Here is a 25,130-nt window from a genome sequence, read left to right as displayed (position 1 = left end):
GACTTTCTGTAGCTAGATGTTTGGTCCAGCTCCTAAAAGATCAGGTAGATTTTCCTAGTTGAAGAAGGACAAAAAATACTTGTATAAAAACCCAGTAGAAGAGCAGTCATTTTCCTGGATATCATTAAAGCAACAAACCAAGCTCTAATGCCCTGCCAAATAATAAAGGTATTGGGGTGGTGCATATATTTAGCAAGAATCTAGTCTTGTTGTTCTCTGTGGGGATCCAGGACATTGTCTGCCGGACTCTTATGTTGCAGTACCAGGGAGATATTCTTGTACATATTGGAAGACATGGCACAAGCCATAACCTGGTGCAATTTTAAGACAAAGGTTTCTAAAGCTAGTTCTAATATCTTTAAAGATGGGTAAACCTGCCATTAAATGTGGATGTGTTGCCATAGATGCTTCAACTAAGATAGTGGCTTCTGATGCAATATTGAGGTGGCTTACTTGGTTAAAGATTCAGTCCTTGTTGGTGGATTTCAAGAGGCAGATTCTTACCATCTTCTTGGAGGATGGAGGAATACCATCTGTTTGGTCTTCTGGCCTAAGAAATTTTGTGATGCCATGGGAAAAGATGAAAACTGTCTGCACACTGAAACAGGTATTTTACTTCCTTTGCCTGAAGTACAACCAAAACAGTCATGCAAAACAGCAGTGATTTTATAAGACTCACAAGTCTTTCGGCTTTTCCCGGTTAGGGGGTCGCCACAGCGGAACTCCGGTCCACTGAAGATTGGCAGTGGATTTTATGATGCCGAGTTGCCAGCCCGACGCCCAACCTTCAACGAAGGCATGCCCATTCACGCTCACACCTATCTACATGCCTTTAATGTCACTCGACCGTGGGGAGGGCATGCAAACTCCACACAGAAGGCGCTCCAGCCAAGAATTGAATGGGAGAACCTCTTGCTGTGAGGTGGCAACACTAACAGCTGCACCACCGCGGCGTTGTTAGTGATTTTATAAGACTATGGTCTTGGAATGCCTGTGCATCTATGAATAAGAAACAGACCCACATTGATTAGTTAACTTGTAAAAAGCCTTTGAAAAAGACTCCTGGCAAAGACAGAGGCTAGAACAGGCAACACAGTTGAAAAATATGGGGAAATGGCCCCTGCCCAAGACAGTGCCCCGCACTGTTGACTGTTTAGTTTCTTTCCCACCCTTTTAGGTGAAAAGCTCACACAGTTTAAAACAATGGTTTGCTCTGACCACAGTTCCTTAGGTGAGGAAGCTTATTGTTTCAGAATGCAAAGTAGAATCTTGTATTTTGCCACCCTTCACAGGGATGTTTCAAGTACCCCAAGAGTAGGTCTTACTTGACAGGTGAAGTACTAAAACAACTGCTGACATTAACTGTCATACAAAGAGCATCTTCTGGAGAGGAAGATACAAGATTTTATTCCAAGTCTCATTTCCTAATCCTAAGAAATGATGGACCATAGTGATGTGTTCTAAATCTGTCAAGTGTAAACTAATCCTCTAGATGTAAGAAAATGTCAGGTTGCTGACTGTGCACCCTTTACTCTCCCCATTTTGATGCCAGGAGCTGCCCTGGCCATTCTAGACTTAAGAAATGCTGCCTTTATGTTTTGTTTTACAACGGCAGTAAATTCCTCAGATTCATTGCAGGGTCACACCAGTACCTATATATTTCTCCTCCTTTCTCCTGGGGAAGACTTTTTTCTCTACCTCCTACTGCGTGTGTTTTGGGGGGAGGAAGGAATTCATCTTTACCTCTAACTGTATGACTCCTCAATCCAGGCCATTTCTGCACAGGAATTGGCTTGGGCACTGGACTACACCATTTCCGGACTAATAAGGCAATAGCTGTCAAGGGTTTTATGAAACAGATAAGCAAATGGACAGAAGTGCTAAAGGGAGAAACCCAGGTAGAATATAATTAAATGGTAGAGGAGGTTTATCTGGGCAAAGTGTGATTTTTACTGTTGTATGCTGTTTGGGAATAACTTTATAATGTCTTTAGAGCACATAGGATTTTTCCTTCCACTGCAGTTAGTAAGAAAATCCCTTGTCTGATTTAGTTGAATTCCAAAACTGCAAGATAAAGTAAGCCTTGCTTTAAAAGTTGTGGAGTAAAGATAAACAATTAATGGTTGAATTAGCATGGAGTTTCATAAACAGCAATTATTCCTTCCAAACTAGACTTGAAAGGAATACATTTACTCCATTCATTTAGTTGTGCAATGAAGTGAGCTTGAAATTCAGGTTACTCTACCCTGCTGTGATGAAGATTCTTAAGAAATAGCAAATATTTTCTGGATCCCAAAGTGGTGGTTGCAGAAATAACTATTTAAGGCACAGGCACAGTACTTACAGCACTAAGTGAGCATGCGGTGGTGGTGCTGCGGTAGCGTTGTCGCCTCACAGTAAGACGTTGTCCAGTTCGATTCTCAGCTAAAGCGTCTTCTGTGTGGAGACATGCGTGAATGGGCATACCTTCGTTGAAGGTTGTACGTCAGGGCTGGTAACTCAGTACGTAAAAATCTGCTGCCAATCATTAGCAGACCGGAGTTCCGCTGTGGCGACCCCTAACCGGGAAAAGCCGAAAGATACAACAGCACTAAGTGAATTCCAGCAATAAGAAGCAGAATTCATTAGTTAATCAGTTACTGTTGTCATGGGGACCAAGAACTGTGCCATCTAAATGTTTTCCGCACTTAAACAACTGGACTACCATTGAAAAGAAAATTATGAAACATATAAAGAAAGCATTGCAGGAGGAGATTTCTATTCATGGAATTGAGGAGGAGACCCTTGTGGAAGAAGTCATCCATAATTAAATAGTGAAGAAGGTTTATGTGGATCAGTTGGCACTGGAAATATGTGACTGTTGGTTGCATTGTGGGAATATATTCATAATGTCTTGGACTCTGTAGTTTAGATTATTATTACTTGGGCTGATTGCATGGACTGTAGAGCATGTTACTTTTAATCCATTATGGGCTTACAAAGTGTAAGCCATATATTTAGGAAAATATGAAATCCATTTTCTTTTTACATTAGTGTAACACCAACTTTAATAACTTATTATTAGTTTAATTTATTTTTGCATGCTTTTCAAGGCTATTATTCTGTCACATTAACTATCACAATGCAGAACACTCTACTTAAGAGTTAATTAGCCATGTGAAGCTGTACGCTTGATCTGAGAAGACCATACTGGAGAAAACCATGTAAACAGGCAAAGTTCAAGACTTGGATTATCCAGGGAAAGGGAGTGTGTTACCTAGCAAGACAATAGGATTTACAAGTAAACATACTCAGCCTATGCAGTGGTTAAGCTGGCACTGAAACTGAACTTTGAAGACAGTGATGTTCTTCGTCTTCCCTTGCTGCAGTCCTGACAATTGGGTATAGTCCGCGTCCCAGTCGGCCCGAATACCAGAGTATAAGGCTGACGTCGGTCATGGCGCCTTAGACTGACGTCAGTACGTCAGGGTACTAATGCGCATGACCGGCGTCATTTCCTCAGTCTTTTTTGCCGCATGGTCCGATGCAGAAGCAATTTTGCGAGTGCAGGTTGGCGTTCTGAGATTTTCCGAAACCGGAGTTTCAGACCGAGTACAGAGTTGGCTAAGTAACCGCGTTAGAACATTTTGGTTTTTCTTGCCTCAGTATTTAACCGGATGTCAGAAAAAGTGAATAACTGTATTTCTTGTGGGAAGCAGATACCGCATAGGGATTATCATACATTGTGTATACCTTGTTTAGGGCCTGAGCACGACGTTGTTGGTTGCCGCTCTTGTGCTAGATTTAACAAGCGCACTATTAAGAGGAGGCTTGATTGTGCTAGGTTAGTCTTTGGGAAGCGTTGCAATTATACTATGCCGTCGGATACTCCGACGCCTGCTTCATCTAAGAAGCGCAAGGACAAAACAGTGAAGTCTAGGGGTGAGGAACCGGCAGTCCCGGACGTCGGTCCTCTAGAAGGCTCAGGGGAGCCAGAAGTTTTGCCAGGAGTCTCTATGGAGTCTCAGGCAGATACTTTACTGTTACAGGATGTGCCCTCTCAGGAGGTAGGCCAGGCTGAGGGGGCTTCTCAGGTAACTGTTCTTCCCTCTCTTCCCAAGGTAGTTAGGGCCTCTCCTTCTGTTGCCAAAGCTTCTTTTAGAGGAAGGCCAAGTTCAGCTTCTGTAGGGGCTTCTCCTAGCATTTCGGCTCTGTGCCTAAGAAACATATGCTTAAAATGGCAGAAGATTTGATTACTCTGATTAGAGGTTCTATGCCCCCACCTGATAAGAGGCCTAGGGTGGAACAGGAGTTTGATAGTTTTGAACAGTGTTCACAGGCTTCAGAGTCTTCTGTGGAAGACTTGCAAGAGTTTCCTACTTATTCTGATTCTGATGTGGATGATTCCACTCCTTCAGCTTCTCCTCCTGAGGATTTTTCATTTTCTGAGACTCTTCACTCCATGAGGGAGCACTTTAAATGGGAAGGCCAAGATTACTCTGACTCCAGAAAAAGGCTTAGGGAATTCTTGTTTTTGCCCCAGCATAGGCCCTTAGCTATTCCTCCTGTGTTAAATGTGGTGGAGGATGTTTTTGCAGAGGCTTCTCTGAACCCTGATTCCTTGCCTCCTGCTCCTGTTAAGCCTGATAGGTATTATAGGGTGCCCGAAGCTCATAAGTATTTGTTTAAGAGTCCCAGGGCGGACCCAGAAACTGTTTCTCAGGGGCCTAAAGGTGTTAAAGCTTCTGTGGTTAAAAATCCTGTACCCTCTGATAAAGAGGCGAGGGTTTTGGATAGGTGGGGTAAGAAAGTATATACTTCTTCCACTCTAGCCATGAGGGCGTTGAATTGTCAATTTCATATGCTGAAATATCAGAATTATCTCCTTTCACAATTGAAATCTAAGGTGGATGCTTTGGCGGAAGGTATTGAGTGTAAAGAATTGCTGGATTTGGTTCATGTATCTGAACAAGTGGGTAAGCATTCTTTGCAGTGTGGTTTTGATGCTGTTCAGGCCTCCTCGAGGGTGGCTGCTACTAGTTCTGTTCTTCGCAGACATGCATGGTTGAAGGATCAGAATTTAGCTGAGCATGTTAAGACCAGGATTTTGGATGCTCCTTTACAGTCTGATGTGTTGTTTGGACCGCCTGTGGAAGCAGTTTTAAAGAAAATGGAGGACAAAGCTAAGTCTATGCAGACTGTTAAAGATTTTTTGCAGGTGCAGCCTCCGGAGTTTAGTAGAAATTGGCCTGCTAAGGGGTGGACATATCCTGCTTATGGTTCCCAGTCTAGGGGTAGATCTAGACGTGGGAGGGGCAGGGCTCAAGGTTCGTTTAGGCCTAGATCAGACAGTTCACCTGCTCAGACTTCTGGTGAGGGCAGGGGTCAGTCCTTTCGTAAGCAGAACCAATGACCTGCCTTTTCAGCTGCCAGTGGACTCTCGTCTGGCAGCTCCTTTGGGAGGAAGATTGTCTCTTTTCAAAGAAAATTGGGATTTAATCACTCAAGACAGATGGGTGCTGGATATCATTCATCACGGTACAGATTTTATTTCCACACAATGCCCCTTTCAAAGGCATGCCAGATGTTCCTCCTCCACAAAGAAAAGAGGCTCACAAGCAAGTTTCTCAGTTACTCCAGATAGGGGCTATTCAGCCAGTCCCTGTGTCAGAAAGGGGCTTGGATTTTATTCTCGCCTGTTCCTAGTGCCAAAGAAGGGGAACACGTGGAGACCAATTTTGGATTTATCTATCCTCAACACTTATCTGGACATTCCCAAGTTCAAGATGTTGACGTTACAGCAACTGTTACCTCTGCTGGGCAAGGATCACTGGATGGTAACTTTGGATCTCAAGGAAGCTTACCTTCATGTGCCCATAAGGCTAAGTTGCAGAAAGTATCTGCGGTTTCGAACTGGAGATTTTCATTATCAGTTCTCTGCATTGCCCTTTGGCTTATCTACTGCCCAGAGTATTCACAAAGGTTCTGGCTCCAGTGATAGCTTACTTCAGGCTTCAAGGCATTCAAATTTATCCTTACTTGGACGACTGCCTGATTCTGGCTCAAGAAAAGGAACACCTTCTACAGCATCTGGAATTTGTCATAGCAGTGCTAAGATGCCTAGGGTATTCTGTGAACGAAATAAAGTCCAGTCTAGTACCCTCTCAAGACATGTGCTTTCTGGGTGTGAGACTGAATACAGCAGCCCAGATGGCCTTTTAACCCCGGACAAACAAAACAGTCTGTCACTTTACTTCCATCAACTATCTCATCAGTCCGTGCTGACTGCAAGGACAGTCCTTCAAGCATTAGGGTTCATGGCATCTTGTATTCTGGTGCTTCCCAATGCCAAACTGCATATGAGGAAGCTGCAATGGTATCTCAAAATGTATGGACACAGCACTGCCAAGATTTGGACACTGTCATTCAAATCATACCTTGCCTTCAAAAGGAATTCTTGTGGTGGGCTCAGGAATGTCACCTAAACAAGGGACTCTCTGTGACCCGGCCAGAGGCGAGTCAGATTTTAACGACAGATGCCTCGGACACTGCTTGGGAGCTCATCTAAATGGAAAGTGGATACAAGACAAGTGGCCTGCCAGACTACAGCATCTACATATCAACATGAAGGAGATGTTAGCAGTCCAGTTTGCATTGATGGCGTTCAAGGCGTTACTTCTTCCAGGGCAGGTGTTGATTCTGACAGACAACACAACTGTCATGTGGTACATCAACAAGCAAGCGGGAACACATTCTTATCCTCTATGCAGGCAAGCAATGATTTTATGGGAGACTGCGTTAAGCCTGCAACTGACTCTTCAGGCAAGGTTTCTGCCAGGAGCACAGAACTCCCTAGCAGATGTATTAAGCAGACAAATCATGGATCCCCACGAGTGGAAACTGGATCTTCATGTATTTCAAAAATTGACAGTGTCATGGGGAACTCCAGACATAGATCTGTTCGCTTCTCCACTAAACCACCAGCTGCCAAAGTATTGCACAAAGGGGTTTCATCACACAGCTTGGAAAGTGGATGCTCTGTCTTTCAGTTGGAAAAACCTTCATGTCTATGCCTTTCCACCTCTACCTCTTCTTCCAAAGGTATTACTAAAGGTCAGACAGGACAGGCCAAGGATGATTTTGATAGCTCCAGATTGGCCTCGGCAACACTGGTACCCACTTCTAAGGAGTCTTGTAAAGAAGCCTCCATGGCCTTTACCTCTGATTCCTCATCTGTTATCTCAGAAGGACGGTCATCTGCTCAATGTCAAGCTTCAATCTCTTCATCTCACAGCTTGGCATATTCTGGGTTGAAACATGGTAGGTCTCAGCTTCCTCAACAAGTTTTAAATGTGATTATGGAAGCTAGAAGGCCTAGTACTAGGAGAGTGTACAGAAAAATGGAAGAGATTTTTATTTTGGTGTACAGCAAAGAATTTGGAGATTTCAGAGCCTAATTTGAGTGTGGCTCTTCAATATCTTACTGAGTTATTGGACAAAGGTTTGTCTTTCTCTTCCATAAAGATTCATGCTGCAGCAATTTCAGCTCACTATGATTGTGACCCACCTTTGTTTTCGCATCCTTTGTTCAAGCAGTTTCTTAGAGGGCAAAGAATATCAGACCGCCACGTAGAGCTCCTACTCCTGCTTGGGATCTCAATTTTGTGTTGGAAAAACTTACTCTACAACCTTTTGAGCCTGCAGCTACTGCTGAATTGAAATATTTGTCATGGAAGACTGCTTTTCTGTTGGCTATTACTTCTGCAAGAAGGGTGTCTGAGTTGCAGGCCCTTATGGCAGTAGAGCCCTTTTGATTTTCCATAAGGACAGGGTATCATTACGTACTAATCCTTCCTTTATGCCTAAGGTGGTTTCTAGTGTGGCTTTAAACCAAACTATTCATTTGCCTACGTTTTATGGATCCTCAAAATAAAGGGGAAAAGATTTTGCACACTTTAGATGTACACAGGCAATTGCGTTATTATTTGAGCAGGACTAAAGATGTTAGACAGTCTCAGCAGTTACTTGTTTCTTTTGCTTTAAGTTCACAGGGCAAGCCTGTGTCAAAACAAACTATTTCTAGGTGGATTGGCTTTTGCATTGCATTTTGTTATTCCCATCATGGCAAAGAGGTTCCAGCTGGGATTAGGCCTCATTCCACTAGGGCTACTGCCACTTCAACAGCATTTCTAAGGGGGGTGGCAACTAAGGATATTCTGGAAGCAGCTACTTGGAGTTCAGTGCATACTTTCTCTAGGCATTATCACCTGCCTATATACTCTAAGACTAGAGCTGGTTTTGCCACAGCTGTTTTACAAGGCATGTTGTCAGCTCCTGCTACTTTATAATTTGCCAGCCTCCCTTACCTCTGCTTTGGGATTCTACCCAATTGTCAGGACTGCAGCAAGGGAAGGCGAAGAACATAGTACAGTTTTGTACCTACCATAAATGTAGATGTTCGAGGATTCCCTTGCTGCAGTCCAATTTACCCTCCCTCCTTCCCCTCTGTGTTTCAGGGTGGTTATGTAGGTGAGTTTACATGCTTATATTTTTTGTATATATTACTGTATATATGGTACATGTTTTTTGGTGCAGGTTGTTTTTGGGACTTGTCTTTTTGGGTCTTCTGACATCTGGGGCAAGAAAAGACTGAGGAAATGACGCCGGTCATGCGCATTAGTACCCTGACGTACTGACGTCAGTCTAAGGCGCCATGACCGACGTCAGCCTTATACTCTGGTATTCGGGCCGACTGGGACGCGGACTATACCCAATTGTCAGGACTGCAGCAAGGGAATCCTCGAACATCTACATTTATGGTAGGTACAAAACTGTACTTTCAGGGGAATCGTCTGATATATAAGCATGTTGTTTGGATTACTCTTTTGCAGCATGTGTTTTAGTTTTAGTTACAGTGGCCATATTACAGATTTGTTTCTATTGTATGTTGTTCTCTGCCCATCAGTGTAACACTTTCTACCTCTCCACACTTTTGTTGAGCTTGTTTTGTCTGAGTGAAATAAGCATTATTTTTGAGTTTTTTAATGGTTTTAGGAGTAGTGTCATTGTTTCTTGTTGATGCCTTTTATCATGATACAGCCATTGACTTGTCCAAAAAAATGCATCATTAACCATGTACTTAATTGTAGTTAAAATACTGTTGCTTTTCGGAGTTAATGCACATGCCATCTGGATTGACTAATGAACAGTGGACGGACAGTGATATCTAAAAAGAAGTCAAGGCGTACTAGTAAAAATAAACATTTATTACATTGGCCAATCTAGCAGTGAATCAGTATGTAAAGATTATAGAATCATGTGAATAGTTTAATGGCCTGCTTTTGTGTTATCACAAAGATGGTTGAATATAACCTGTGTCACCTGAAAATTTGAGGTATGCTGTTAAAATTGTAGTAGTGTTAAAATTGTAGTAGAGAAGTAAAAAGCAAACTGAGGTTATATAGTGTCACAGGGGATGTGATTCTGGCAGATGCAAGTTACAGCTACTGTTTTTGTAATTTGATCCCTGTTGGGATGGGGAGTGAATGGCAGTTTCTTAACTGAAAGGTTCCTGAGCAGTACAGCACTGGGGCGTGGAAACACTATACCCCATATTTTATTTATCTATTTATTGAAATTTGATTACCGGGAAAGTCCAACTTGGTAGAAGCCCATTTTCAATAGAGGCCCTGGGAGAGAAGCTCCAAATTATAACAAAACATTTTAATAACAATAATTTTACAACCTTCAAAAATAAAACAAAACCATCTGCAATTTAAATAATTATAACAAATTAGACATAATATAAAAACACTGGTTAAGATTCGATACAAGTTATATGACAATCATTTAATATTTGTAACATTTCAGACAGTTTGTAGAGAAATCAAAGGTAAGCTAGTCTTATACAAACAGGAATTGCAATCTGACATAGAGGAAAAACGGGCTTATGGTATATTTAGAGAGAAGGTCAGGGAAGAGAATTTGATAGAAGTAAAGAGGTAAGATAAGGGAGAGTAAGGAGGCCTAAAGAATGAAAAGGTACTTGTTTATAATTAGGGATATAGTTTATCCTGCTTTCGAGCAAGAGCAGAGCCAGATTTAACTAGGAAGTTTCTCAGAGTGGTTTTGAAAAGGGGGGGGGGGGGGGATATTGACCTGATAGATACAGGTAAGGAGTTTCAGGCCTTGGTAACCTAGTATGGATACAGACAATGCCCAGCAGATTTTGATAGGTTTGTAGGCAGACAGGAGTTTTTGGTCACTGGATCGCAGTGACTGGTTAGGAACATAGTTGTGTAGTTGTGCTAGACAGGCAGATGAAGGCTGGATAATTTTATAGTTGGCAAGAAACTGTGTATATGTTGGTTGATGAGGCAGTTCTGACCCAGTTTAAGCTTTGTAGTGCTATACAGTGGTGGGTTCTGAAATAGGGCATTTGCTGCAAATTTAGCAACTTTGTTATAGCATTGTTCGTTTTAATTTTTGTGAAACCATGAGGTTAGTAAGGATGGAAGCCCCATAAAGAAGAGTGGGGAGGAGATAAGTAGTGGCAAATGCAGATTTAGTTGCGTCAGTGAGAATGTTTTTGGCTCTGTAAAACATCCCTAGTTTTTGACGAGTTTTTTCTTATGCAGTTTTGTATATGCAGATCAAATGTAAGATTATCATGAACTGTCACGCCTAGTAATTAGCTATGAGAAGTAACTTTAGTGGTTGCATTATCAGGAACGAGGACATTAAATTTTGATGTTCTTCATGTTTAACTGTTGCAGTCATTACATTTGGGTAATCTGCTGGCAGGTTGCCCTCAATCGGCCTGAATTCCAAAGACTTGGGTCCTGCGTCGGTTGCTGTCTCCTCTTCCATGACGTCAGGTCGTCAGGGGTATAAAACATGCAGCCGATGCCATTTTCTTTAGTCTTTCTTGCTGTGCAGTACCCGAAGCAGAAGCATTTTGCAAGTGCCGGTCGGCCGACTCCTGAAATATTCCAGTTTGAGTTTCAGAACCAAAGTCTTCACTAAAGCTAAGTACCCCATTGGGGAAAGTTTTTTCTTGCACCATTCCGATGTCAGAAAAAGTTAATAATTGTATTACTTGTGGGAAGCAAATACCTCATAAGGATTTCCATTTATACTGTATTCCTTGCCTAGGCCCTGATTACAACGTGCCTGGCTGTCAGTTTTGTGCTAGATTTAACCAACGCACAATTAAGCGTCTGTATATTTTTGCCTCAAAGTATTTTGGAAACAGATTTAACTACCCAGAAATGTCGTTGGATAGCAGTGCGACTACCGGAGTACATAAAAAACGCAAGGAAAATGAAAGAGAGCAACAGTCGAGGTCCAAAACCGATGAAGCTTCTCCTAAGCCAGTCGCAGATTCGCTGGTACTCAGTGAGGTGCTTTCGCAGCCCCTGATATCCACTACTTTAGAGTCGTAGGCCTGTACCGACACCCATGTGGAGTCTGGCATGCCGTGAGATACTCAAAGTATTGGCCTCACGGATGTATCTCCCTCGGATGGGTCTGGAGCCGCTGAGCAGGCACCGGCTTTTGAGAGGGTTTTCAGGCCTCAACATTTGTATATCAAACCGATGACAGCTGCAAAACCAAAGACAAAAGCAACTTCTAAAACTAAAAAACAGACGCATGAGCCACATGCACAGGCCTCTATGCCTAAAAAACAAATGATCAAAATGGCTGAAGGACCTTATTACCTTGATCAGGGGTTCCCATCCCCCTCCAGATAACAGGCCTAGGCAAGACAGTGATTATGAATCTTCAGATCAGGTTTCTATTTCTTCTGATTCCTCTTCTGATCAGGAATTATCTATACCTCCCTATGAGGATTCTGATGCAGAGGAGTCCATACCATCTGCATCACCTCCTGAGGATTATTCATTTAGAGAAACCTTGCATACTTTGAGGGAGCATTTTCACTGGGAGAGTCAAGATTTCTCAGAATCAAAAAAGAGGCTCAGGGATTTCCTTCTTCTCCCTCAGCACAGGCCTTTAGCCATTCCCCCTGTTTTAGACATTGTGGATGATGTGATTTCGGAGTCAAGCTTGACCCCCGACTCTTTACCTCCGGCTCCCAGTATGCCTGACAGATATTACCGGGTCCCTGACTTACATAAATTTTTATTTGGAAACCCTGCTGCTGATCCTGAAACAATTTCACAGGGTCCAAAGGGAGCTAAGGCCTCAACAGCAAAAAATCCTACCCCCTCTGACAGAGATTCAAGGGCACTGGACAGATGGGGAAAAAAGGTTTCTACATCTACAATCTTGGCAGTCAGGGCCTTAAACTGTCAATTTCATATGCTTAAGTATCAACAACATGTTATGGGATTGCTGAAACAGAAAATTATGTTGATTTCTGAATGTGCAGAAAATAAAGAATTGCAGGAATTATTGCATGCAGCTGAACAGGTTGGAAAGCATACTTTGCAATGTGGTTTTGACTCCTTAGAGGCCTCCTGCAGGGCCGCAGTTACTGGCTCTGTGGTTAGGAGGCATGCCTGGCTAAAGGAACAAAATTTGCCTGATCATGTTAAAGCTAAATTGCTAGATGCACCTTTACAACAGGATACTCTGTTTGGTATCAAGGCAGAAGAGGTTTTAAATAAAATGGAAGACAAAGCTAAGTCTATGCAAACTGTAAAAGACTTCTTACAAGTGCAGCCACCAAGATTCAGTAGACACTGGCCTACAAAAAATTGGTCCTTTCCTGTGTCAGACAGAGCTCAAAGGGGCAAATACAGACGCCCTAAGGGTTCCAGATATCAGGCGCAAGATTCATACAGGTCAAAGTAAAGGGGCGCTTCTACCTCCAAATCTGGAGGAGATAAAGCACAAACCTACAGAAAACAGTCCCAATGACTTCCCTCTGCCAACACCAAGCACTTATCTTTTGGCAGCACCCTTAGGGGGAAAATTAGCACTTTTTGCTCAAAATTAGCAGTTAATAACCCAGGAAAAGTGGGTACTAAACATAGTATCACAGGGATACAGATTCCATTTCCACACTCTGCCAATGGCAAATGGTTGGCCAGATCTGCCAAAAAATCAATGGGCAGAGGCACAGAAACAGGTTACGTCCCTCATGGATATGGGGGCCATTCAGCCAGTACCAGAACAGGAAAAAGGACAAGGTTTTTACTCGACTGTTCTTGGTACCCAGAAAGGACTAGGCCTGGTGGCCAATACTGGATTTATCGATTTTGAACACATAGCTGGACATTCCAAAATTCAAAATGCTGATTTTGCAGCAGCTTCTGCCGATGCTGGGCAAGAATGCTTGCCTGGTGACATTAGACCTAAAAGAGGCATACCTGCATGTCCCAATAAGACAATCGTGCAGAAGATACATCAGATTCAAGGCTGGCTTAATGCATTACCAATTCTCTGCACTGCCCTTTGGCTTATCTACTGCGCCCAGGGTCTTTACAAAGTGCCTGGCACCAGTAATTGCATTTTGCAGACAAAGAAGTATACAAATATATCCTTACTTGGACTACTGTCTCATTCAAGCAGAGAGCAAGAACATTCTTCTTCAACACCTGGCATTTGTGAAAAGGCTTCTAAGATGCCTAGGGTACACAATAAATGAAAAGAAATCACAACTGGTACCCCCTCAAACGATAACATTCCTGGGTGCAAGCTTGAATACAACTGCCCAGATGGCTTACCTCATGCCAGACAAGCAAAGGCAACTGACTACTTACTTCAAACTGATGGCAACAAAAACCCAGTTATCTGAAAGACAAATTCTGCAGGCTTTGGGCTTCATGGCATCCTGCATCCTACTGATTCCATATGCAAGACTGCATATGAGAAAACTTCAGTGGTACCTAAAAAGTTTATGGAGTCAACATACACCACGGTCATGTGGTATATAAACAAGCAAGGGGGCACACACTCATACCCCCTTTGCAGACTAGCCGTGGCACTGTGTGACACAGCTTTGACTTACCAAATACATCTTCAAGCTCAATTCCTGTCAGGAAAACAAAATACTTTGGCAGACGTTTTAAGCAGAAACCTTATAGATCCTCATGAGTGGAAACTAAATCCACAAGTCTTCAGCATAATAACAAAGAAATGGAGGAGCCCAGACATAGATCTGTTTGCCTCGCCTCAAAATTAGCAATTGAAAAGATTCTGCACAAGGACTTATCACAGACAAGCATGGAAAGTGGGCACCCTATCCTTCAGGTGGAAAAACCTATCAGTTTACGCCTTTCCTCCTCTGCCTCTTCTTCCCAAGGTCCTCCTAAAAGTCAGATAAGACAAACCAAAGATGATACTAATTGCCCCGGACTGGTCCCGCCAATACTGGTACCCAGTCCTAAGGAACTTGTCTCAATACCCAGCTTGGGCCTTACCTCAAAGACCTCAACTACCGTCCCAGCAAAACAATCAGATCCTGCACAATCAACTCCACACACTGAACCTGGCAGCATGGCTGATCATGGAATTATACAAACAACACCTCTCAGTAAAGCTGTGATGGATGTCATTTTGGAAGCCAGAGGCCTAGTACTAGAAAATCTTATGCTGATAAATGGAAGAGATTCCGTGCTTGGAATCAAGCACAAGGAACAGATACAGCAGAACCAAATATTCCTCAGATATTACAATACTTGACTGAGATGCTTGACAAAGGCCTATCTTTCTCATCAATTAAAATCCATGCCTCTGCCATTTCGGCTCATTACAATACAGAGCCACCAATCTTTTCTCATCCTTTACTAAAGCAGTATCTTAGAGGAGCCAAAAATTTAAGGCCTCCAAGAAGATCACCATTACCTGCATGGGACCTCAATTATGTGTTGGAAAAGCTCACTCTGCCTCCATTTGAACCAGCTGCTACTGCTGATATAAAGTTCTTATCATGGAAAACAGTTCTGCTACTAGCAATTACTTCAGCAAGAAGAGTTTCAGAGCTACAGGCCCTCATGGCTGTAGAGCCTTTTATCATATTTTACCCAGACAGGGTGTCTCTGAAGACAAATCCTACATTTATGCCTAAGGTGTTTTCCAGTGTGGCTCTTAACCAAACAATTCATCTGCCAACCTTTTATCCAAATCCGCAGAACAAGGGGGAGAGAATTCTGTATTCCTTGGATGTACACAGACAGCTAAGATTCTACTTTAGCAGGACTAAAGCGCTAAGAAAAACTGAGCAATTACTAGTGACATATGCTGCAGAATCAGAAGGAAAGGCTATTTCAAAGCAGACAATTTCAAAGTGGATAAGCCACTGCATCCGTTTCTGCTTCTTACACCATGGTAAACCTGTGCCCAAGGGCATTAGGTCTCATTCCACCAGAGCTGCAGCTACTTCAGCAACCTTTCTCAGAGGAGTACCAACCAAAGACATTCTAGAGGCTGCTACTTGGAGTTCTGTTCACACCTTTACAAAGCATTATCATTTGCGCCTCTACTCTAAGTCCAGGGTAGGCTTTGCTACTGCAGTTCTGCAGGGCCTTATAGCCGCACCTAATGCTGTTTAGCTCCAGCCTCCCAACCATAGCTCTGGGATTCTACCTGAATGTAATGACTGTAACATTGAAATACGAAGAACATAGTACAGTTGTGTACACTTACCATAAATGTAGATGTTCGAGTGTAGTCACTGTTGCAGTCCAGGTTACCCTCCCCCTGTCAATCTGGAGTTTATCTTTCCTTCTCTATCTTCTACAACCTATGTGGTGTATTTGCTTGTAGCTGAAGGTAGAGTTTATATTGATGCATGTATATATACACACATATATATATATATATATATATATATATATATATATATATATATTTTTTTTTTTTTTTTGCTACCTTTTTGGGGGCACCTGACATCTGGGGCAAGAAAAACTAAAGAAAATGGCATCGGCTGCATGTTCTATACCCCTGACAACCTGACGTCATGGAAGAGGTGACAGCAACCGACGCAGGACCCAAGACTTTGGAATTCAGGCCGACTGAGGGCAACCTGCCAGCAGATTACCAAATGTAATGACTGCAACAGTGAATACACTTGAACATCTACATTTATGGTAAGTGTACACAACTGCACTTTTTTTCATGAGAAAGGGATTTTGGAGAAAAAATAGTAGTTTGGGCTTTTTAGGTTGAGCATGAGTTACAAACCCATGTTTCAATGACTGTTAAAGGTTCCTGAGTAATTTTTTGGAGGTGTACCATGTCAGATGTGCAGATGAGAGTGGAATCGTCTGCGTATTGTATTAGGTTGGCCTTTTGTGTGAATGTATAGAGGATGTTGGTGAAATTGTTAGAGGAGGGAAACAAGAACAGAGCCTTGCGGTACACCAGTGGTAACTTGGTGGTAAGGACAGAGTGTGGAGTGCCATTTTACTGACTAATTCCTATTGGACAGGTATCATTTGAACCACCAAAGGGTGGGCTGAGAGAGACCTAGTGAGGACATTTGAAGTAGAAGTTTGCTGTGACAAACGGTTGAAGGCTTTAGACAAGCCTAGAAATTAGGAAGAGACTAGTTTGTCATTATCCCTAGCTTTATTGACAGTATCTATATAGGTTAGAAGGTTAGGGCTAGCACTGTGGGAAGGACGAAGGCCATGTTGTGTTGGGTATAGGAGATGTTCTTCGTGTTTCACTGTTGCAGTCATTACATTTGGGTAATCTGCTGGCAGGTTGCCTTCATTCGGCCTGAATATCAAAGTCTTGGGTCCTAAGTCGGTTGCTGTCTCCTCTTCCATGATGTCAGGGGTATAAAACATGCAGCCGACACCATTTTCTTTAGTCTTTCTTGCCACGCGGTGCCCGAAGCAGTAGCAGTTCACAAGTGCCGGTCGGCCGACTCCTGTAATTTTCGCATTCGAGTTTCAGAACCGAAGTCTTCAGTTAAAGCTAAGTACCCCATTGGGGAAGCTTTTTCTTGCTCCCTACCGATATCAGTAAAAGTTAATAATTGCATTACTTGTGGGAAGCAAATACCTCATAAGGATTTTCCATTTGTACTGTATTCCTTGCCTAGGCCCAGATCATAACATGCCTTGCTGTCGGTTTTGTGCTAGATTTAACCAACACACTATTAAGCATCAGTATATCTTTGCTTCAGAATATTTTGGAAACAGATTTAAGTACTCTGAAATGTCGTCGGATAGCAATCCGACTACCAGAGTTCACAAAAAATGCAAAGAAAAGGACAGAGCCAGACCGTCGAGGTCCAAAACCGACGACAAAGCTTCTCCTAAGCCAGTCGCCAGTTCGCCGGTACTCAGTGAGGCGCTTTTGGAGCCCCTGATGCCCGCTACTTTTGAGTCGCAGTCCTCTACCGAGACCCATATGGAGTCCGGCATGCCGCGAGTTTCTCAGAGTATTGTACCTGTGGATGTCTTTCCCTCAGATGGGCTTCTGAGGGTGTTTTCAGGCCTCAGCATTTCTATATAAAACCGACGCCAGCTTCAAACACAAAGGCAAAAGCAACTTCTAAGGCTAAAAAACCGACGCATGAGCCATGTGCTCAGGCCTCTATGCCCAAAAAACAGATGATCAAAATGGCTGAAGACTTAATTACCTTGACATGTTGTTTTTAAAGCTTTGCTGTGTCAGTCCCTTGTGCTTGGTTCCAAGCCCAGAATCTCTTCCATTTATCAGCATAAGATTTTCTAGTACTAGGCCTTCTGGCTTCCAAAATGACATCCGTCACAGATTTACTGAGATTACCAAAATAACTATGCCATCAGTACCACAGTAACCAGAAATCTAGAGAATGGTGTGTTACGTATTCCATTAACATTTGCAAGTAATATTAGTACAGTCTGTGATGTAATTAAAAATAAATGGGGCATATTGTTAAATGTGGATGAACTAGAAGGTGTTATAGGGGCTACACCATCTTTTACCTTTAAAAACAACATGTCATTAAAAAGACAGTTGTGCTAGAAGAAGTTAGATGGAGACCACTATGCAAGGTCTGATAGGCTAGGTACCTTGCCGTGTAGAAGGTGTACAGCCTGCCCCTTCATATTTGGAGGGGGGCAGTATACACACCCGACTAGAAAGTTCAGCATTGATACACGCTTTTATACAGACTGTCACAGTAAGAATGTTGTATATTTTGGTCTTTGTACAAAATGCCCAGCCTACTATGTAGGCAAAACTAATCGGCTGATCAAAGATAGAGTCCTAGAACATGTAAGGGACATTAAAAATAAAAATGAGACAAGTGCGTTAGCGATGCATGTTATAAAGGAGGGAGCTACACGCACATTCAAATTTCTAGTGTTACACATTGTACAAGAAAATAAAAGAGGCTGGAACACGAAGCTTCACAACAAGAATGGATAATTAGATTTCAGGCTGACAGACCACCTGGACTAAATAGTAAGGTTTCACTGAAACCTTTTCTCAGTAACAGGGCTTTGAAACATTGATTATTATGTTTGGTCACATGGTTTAACATCTATACATATATTTTACAGTTTTAACACTATCTAACTCTATAGAGCCAGCTTTTACAGTTTTTATATACATTTTTTATATACATTTTTAGTCCATTATTTATATGATTTGATTGTTTATATAGTGTAGGTCCTTTTAAACTTTTATATGACCTAGATGTATCATTATTTAAACAAGAGCAGCAGTTACTGTAGTATGTCTGAGGAAGCAGAGAGGACTCTGTGAAAGTGCTCACATGTTTTGTATGTTTTTACTATTTTTTTATTAAAGTGTTGTGTTGCCGTGTGTATTCCAACGAGTTGTTGGTTAATTTGCAGCATTGTCTACTGAGGAGGATTTTGCGGAAGTTCCACTTAATAGGTGATAGTGTAGTAATGAACATTTTTGGGTTAAACTTGGAAAGGTTGCGTGTTGTTTTATAAATATGCTGTTTAACTCGATGTGTGAGATATCCAGTGGTATAAATTGGGAGATAATCACTGAGAGTGTCTGATGTTGTACGTGGTAGAGTATTTCCTGTGGTCTGATGCCAAGATCCAGTCTAATAGGCAATTTGTTGTCTTGCTTATAATGTGTGCGGCTGTTAATTAGTTGTGTGAAGCCTTACAAAGTTCATTCTGTATGTAGGGGAGTTAGTTTATGTCCAACCAATTGACTCACATCACCTAGCAGTATTTTTTTTTTTTTTGTGGAAATATGGATATCCAGTGTAGGATATCTTCCAGTATAACTGCATTTGTCACCAGGAGGGATGTAAAGGACAGTAGTACATGTTTAGAAGTAATATATTTTAGAAGTAAGCTTAGCCTTCAGACATTGCCTAACAATTTATCTATTTTTTTTCAACTGTTTAAATAACTAACTTGAGCTTTTTGTGTTTTTTATTATTGTGTGTTTTTTATTATTGTGTTTTGTAGCATTATCCCCAGTAGCTGCAAAACATTGCCATAGTGAGGGGGGAGCAAAGATGTGTAGTTTGGATAGAAACTGCTACAGAATCAGAAAATTGCATTAACAGAAGTCGGCAAGATATTGGATATAGTAATTTTCATTATGGAAGATGAAGGTTAATAGTTAAGAGATAAGCACAGTGATACAGTAAGACTTTATCAGCAAAATAATTAAATTTAAACATTTCTGTAGTTTCATTTTGAATTTTATGACATGGAATGTGATAAGATAATGGATGTTAAAAAGGGAGACGTTCCTAAAATGTATTTAAAAGCAGAAGATTAATATATCTTTATTACAGAAAACTCATCTTACTGAAGGGGAGCATCGAATGTTGTTCACAAAAAGAAGGGATGTGGAATTTGTTTCAGGGCTAAACAGGAGAAAGTACAGCAGATGGATTAAGATGTTTATAAAAAAAATGGGATCCACTGTCAGTGGAGCAGGAAGTTGTGGATGCATAGGGAATGTTTATTTTAATAAAGGGTAAATGAAGGGGGGACTATTGCATCTATATATGTGCCCCCCAAGCCATAGCAAGGACTTAAAGAAAATGATGGGGAAAGTAGTGAGTTACATAGAGGGAATTATTTTTGGGAAGGGAGGGGCTGAGATCTAATTTGCAATCCGGTGATATTTCAGGTGGGACAACCTACGCCATCTAAAGGAAAAAAATAAACCTTCAGTGATTACTCTCACTACACGTGCTATTTGCCCAGATTAAAAAAAATGGGTTACACTGAAAAGGTTTTATAAAATTACCATCTATTTAAACTAAGTTAGAGATTTAGCCACTGATGCAGTATTACTTTCAGATCATGCTCCATTTAGGTTTAGGATGGAGTTGGAGTGCAAGACACAGGGAAAGACACTGGATTTCTTACATTTTTTGCTAAAATTAGTATTTTAGAACAAACATTAAAAGGCTAATACAACAAAAGTTGATTAAGGACAAAATATACAACCCTGTATTCTCTAAAGAGTGGGAGCTATTTCACTGTCAAATAAGAAATAAAACAATAAAGGAAAAAGGGATGTGGGGAGGATAGCAGAAAACTGTATATGGAAAATCTTAAGGGTTAGAGATATTCGGTGTCATTTTACAAACTTGGATGTGGAAGATCTTAGGCAGTTTTATGAATTGAAACAAAATGTAAGGGAATACTTGGACATAATATTGGAAAACAGTGCTGCAGCTTTAAAATAAATATTTTGACAATAGTCCAGTGGAACAAAAATATTAGCAAGGATGGCTAGGCAGCAAAAAGTAGAAAGAATACTATTTAGAAAGATAGTTGGGGATCCAGATGACTTACTGAAGTGGTCAAGAATCATTACATGGATCTGTATAATGTGGAAGATTTGCATCAGGGATTTGAATATCTGATTTGTAATTTTTTTCAGTTATCTTCACTTAAGTTAGATAAAGGCTCTATTAGGATGCTACAGGGGGAAATAATTGAAAAAAAAATAGAGACTTCCCTGAAAACAGTGTCTGTTGGAAAAACTCCAGCTTCAGGTGATATATACCAAGAGAGAAATAGAAATTAGTAGTTTACTTATAAAGACTGGAAAAAGAATAAAAAGGAAAAAACTCCACACACAAACACCGCAAGAGTAAATATCTGTAATGATTTGGCATAAGCATATTCTGTTAACAGAATACACATAATTGTTAAAAATGAACGCATCTATTCACATAAAACTCCTGTTACCACATAGTGAAACTCGCTATAAATAAAGAAACATCATCATATATAAAAAAATAATCAAAATAAAATAATAATAAAATGTATTACCTCCTCAACTTCCTAACCTTAAGAGCTGGTTTCAGTGATACATACTTGGGTCGCATTGGGGCTTAGGTTTGAACGAAAATGCCAATCACTGGTGGACATTTTATTGATGTTAATTGATGTTTACTATTTATTAGCTGTTTCTTGATGTTGAAATTATGTGCTCTGGAGAAGCAATTTTCAGTTGCAAAAGCGCTTACCGTTTTGTCTGTTAAAGTTATTCGTTTTATTTAATGAACTCAGTCTTCCTGGAGTTTTGTGGCAAGTGTTGCAAGTGTCATTTTTATGGATATTTACTCTTGCCATGCTTCTGTGTGGAGTTTTTACCTTTTTATGTAGTTGGTTTTTGGTTTCACACAGTTTACCAGTGGTAGTTTGTTTTCGTGATTGGGAAAAGAATGTTTAACCAAATTATGGATGGAAATCAAATCCTTCAACTATGAAAGAGATCAATACTAGTAGTATTGCATAAAGGAGGCAAGGATGCAGCTGGTCCAATTAAATACATACCAATATTCATTTTAAACCATGACTACTAAATATTTCTTGTCTTTAGTAGCAAAATGAGTGGCAAAATGTTCCTTCAAATTGTGGAGTGGGATCAGTGTGGATTAGTATAAGTAGAACCTTGAAAATTCAGGAAAAAGCAGAGGTAAAGGGTGAACCTCCTAGGTAACTTCAGTGTAAAGAAGGCATTTAACAGAGTTGACTAGAAATTTTCTTTTGAGACACTTAATTTGGTGTGGACTCCAGAATAAAATATTCAAGTTGCCAGAAAGCTTTTATAGATATTCACAAGCAGCAGTTTTACATTAAGTAGGAGGACAAGGCAAGCTGCCCACTCTGCACTGTATTTGTATTTTATGTTTATTAATAGAGCCCGTAGCCAGAAATTAAAAGGATGCAAAATGGAAAGTTCTAACTGGTGTGGTGGTCAACACAAACTGAAGCTGTTTGCTGCTGATTATTTATTATATTCATCTAGTCTAGAGGAAGGATTACCAGCTTTATGAGATAACCTAGTACATTGTTAGAGAATGCCTGGATTCATGGTTAATAAAGCCAAAACAAATGCCTTGGGATTAAGCTGTGTTCTGACTAATAACTTGGTCCAGAACAACCCTTACCTAAGAGAACATGAAAAGTGTGATGTCTAGAAAGAATCTGTAAGAGGAGTTTGTGGAAACAGCAAAGGAAATGTGGGAGGAAAAAAAGGATAACATTATCAACAAACTAAAGGCACAACTTGTTATGGCTAGAGTCATTTAGTAAAGTACAGATTATGAAAATGTTTTTAGTCCTCTTTGTTTTGTGTATGGATCAGTCATTTCTTTTTATACATAAAGCTAGGTTTGTCAAGAGGTTGATAAGGAAGTAAACAAATTATTTAGAATAACAGTAGCATAGGCTGAAATGGAAGAAAATAATGTGCCTTCAGGAATATTTTGAGGCCACCCACATAAGACCTTTTTCTACTTAATTGTAAGTAGAAGATTACTTGCCTAAGTGGAAGGTGATGCTGTTGGAAGGCAAGGGAAACCTGTGTGAAATTGCTAGATTAAGTTTTTGGGAATAAATAAAATGTTTACACTTAAAAATAGACTGAAAAATGTTTGTAGAATAAGCCATGCACGTTATGGAAGGAGTTAACTACCAACAGGGTTATCAGGGAATGTCAGAAAAGAGAGAAGGTTTCAGAAGCAGAAAAAGAAGGAAACCAGATAATTTGAGCAGGTTATAAGAGAATATGTTGTGTAAGTTGAAATGAAGCAAAATTCTTCAACAGTTTGATGGAAAGGGAGCATGTGCTTTATTAGGGCCTTGTTGAAGAAGGTATAAAAAGACTGAGGGAGTCTAATACTCCAACAGAAGTTGTACATTATTTAATTGAAACCACATTTGAGCTGAGAAATGCCAAAGGTATAGTAAGCTGGAATTATAAAAAATAAATATATCAATTTAGCAGCTAACCTAAAAAATGACTGATAAAGTGTTTAAACCTTAAAATCTCCAAGAATAATTCAGAAGAAATGTGTCTATCAGCCAGAGTGGCTTCGTAATTAATAAGGTTTAGGGTATTTGGATGGAAATAGTTGTATAAATTTATATACCTTCCAAATTAAACAAGATGTTTCCTGTAGTGACTAAATTACATTAAAAAGTTTGGTATGTCTTATAATAGCAGCAAAGAAAAGTATCACTAGAAAGTAGATATCAAAAGACCTCCACGGTATCATAAATGCTGTATGTATAATGAAAGAAGTAGAGAAATCAGAAATGTTTATGGAAGGAGGAATATTAAATTGACACCAACTTTTTTTATGGAATGGTATAATCTAAGAATGTGTGGAAAGGATCTAATGTGGTATTAATTCAGTTATGTAATTTTTATAGAAAACTTGATTTAAGTCTTGGTAATCTTGTGTTAGGCTGTTTCATTTTGTAATAGTTAAAAGTGTTTGGAAATTTAGATATAAAAGGATGTAAGCAGCTTTCGACAGATACTAAAGTGTGCCATCTGTGAGGATTGCACTGTTTGTTGGTGATGTAAATAATGTTACATTTCTGTTATACAGATACTAAAAAAAGTTTTTTCTAAAAACATAGGCTAATGAACTGCACCCTGTTTCTTTTACTAAAGCTACTTCCTCAAGTTGATTGAAGCTGTAAAGACATTTTTAGAAAGAAACTGTTTGTTTTGGTTCTTTGCCTTGTACTCCAACTTCTGTCTCCGTTTCTCCTGGGATAAAATCTACTTTAAATTGAAAAAAAAATACAAATAAGTGCAGCTACGGATGATACTTCAGAAGCAGTTAAAAGAAAACTGAAATTAACTAACAATCTGATAAAGTAAAAATTCATCCAGGGTAAAGGAAGGTTAGTTTAGAATTGTGTGAAGCACTTAACTGTAGATCCTCAAATTATATGGTTTCCTGCCTCTGGCTCTTTTCCCTCCCCCTCATCTTTTCCCTCATCTTATGGTTGTGCGTGCATGTGTGTTTGTAATTTATTGAATATGCTGGAGTAGTGTTTTTGCCCACATTTCCTTGCCTCACAGTTTACTATGTATAAAATTATTTTAATTTATATATTTTAATTGTTCATTCTTAATTTTTATGTTTTACTTGTCTGTTGCTATTTTTACTGTTTTGTTTTTATAAGGTGCCCAGAAAATAACCACTGTAATGAACTTAAATGTTTTGATTTTTCATCTGTTACTGTTTGTAAATAGTAATAGAGATATTTATTTTCTGATATATTGTTATCACTTGGTCATAGCTTATTGGTATGAATGTGCAGTTTAGTAAAAAAACACATTTTATTTTTGTAATCCAGAGTTGAGATGCTTTTCATTAAAGCAAATACTGATATATTGTATGCCAGAATTCAGATTTAAGCATTGTGAGCTTCAGAATTCTTAGTATGCGGCAGAATGAGGATGATAGACTAACTTTAATTCTGCCCAGTGGGGCTCTGTTAATGTCAGCCAGTAATCCTTAATGAGTGGCCACTACTGGTGTATGGGAATATATTATTGTGTTGAACACCCCCCACAACTATACTTTTTTCTGGTATTACATTGTAATGTTTTGTTTCAGCACAGTACTTGAATCATTTTCAGAAACTTATGTAATATTCTGTCTGCTAAAGTTCAGACAATACAACATTGTAGGACAGAACTGCCCAAGTCAAGAAAGCTTAGTAAAAACCAAGACTGGCATTATTTTGACTTCAGATGCTATACGTATTTTAAAACTTGTTTTGAAGCCTCAAAAAGATCATTATCTTCTGAAAGTTCAAATTAGGGGGGCTACATGCAGGGAACTGTGGTTAAGTTTCATGTGCATGTGTTAGATTTCCTCTTTTAGGTGACTTGGTTGTGTCTCATTTTAATTATGTAATCTTCTGTCTTATTGTTTAGAAGGAAGAGAAGTACAAGAGGCATAAACAGAA

General features: G+C 40.1%; 1 protein-coding gene across 5 annotated transcripts in view; it reads left to right on the top strand.

Annotated features, from left to right (window-relative positions):
• CXXC1 (CXXC finger protein 1) overlaps nt 1-25,130 on the top strand; it is a 1,961,705-nt gene that overhangs the window by 967,120 nt on the left and 969,455 nt on the right. For all 5 annotated transcript variants that reach the window (XM_044080389.1, XM_044080388.1, XM_044080386.1 and 2 more), the window contains one exon: nt 25,099-25,130. This exon is cut by the window's right edge and continues 153 nt beyond it. In XM_044080389.1, coding sequence (XP_043936324.1) covers nt 25,099-25,130 — 32 coding nt within the window. The remainder of the gene's footprint in view (nt 1-25,098) is intronic.

The sequence above is a fragment of the Protopterus annectens genome, chromosome 8.part0, assembly GCF_019279795.1.
Source record: "Protopterus annectens isolate FY-2018-M chromosome 8.part0, PAN1.0, whole genome shotgun sequence".
NCBI lineage: Eukaryota > Metazoa > Chordata > Ceratodontiformes > Protopteridae > Protopterus > Protopterus annectens.
Note: the sequence above shows the minus strand (reverse complement) of the source record. Positions and strands in the feature narration are given on the sequence as shown.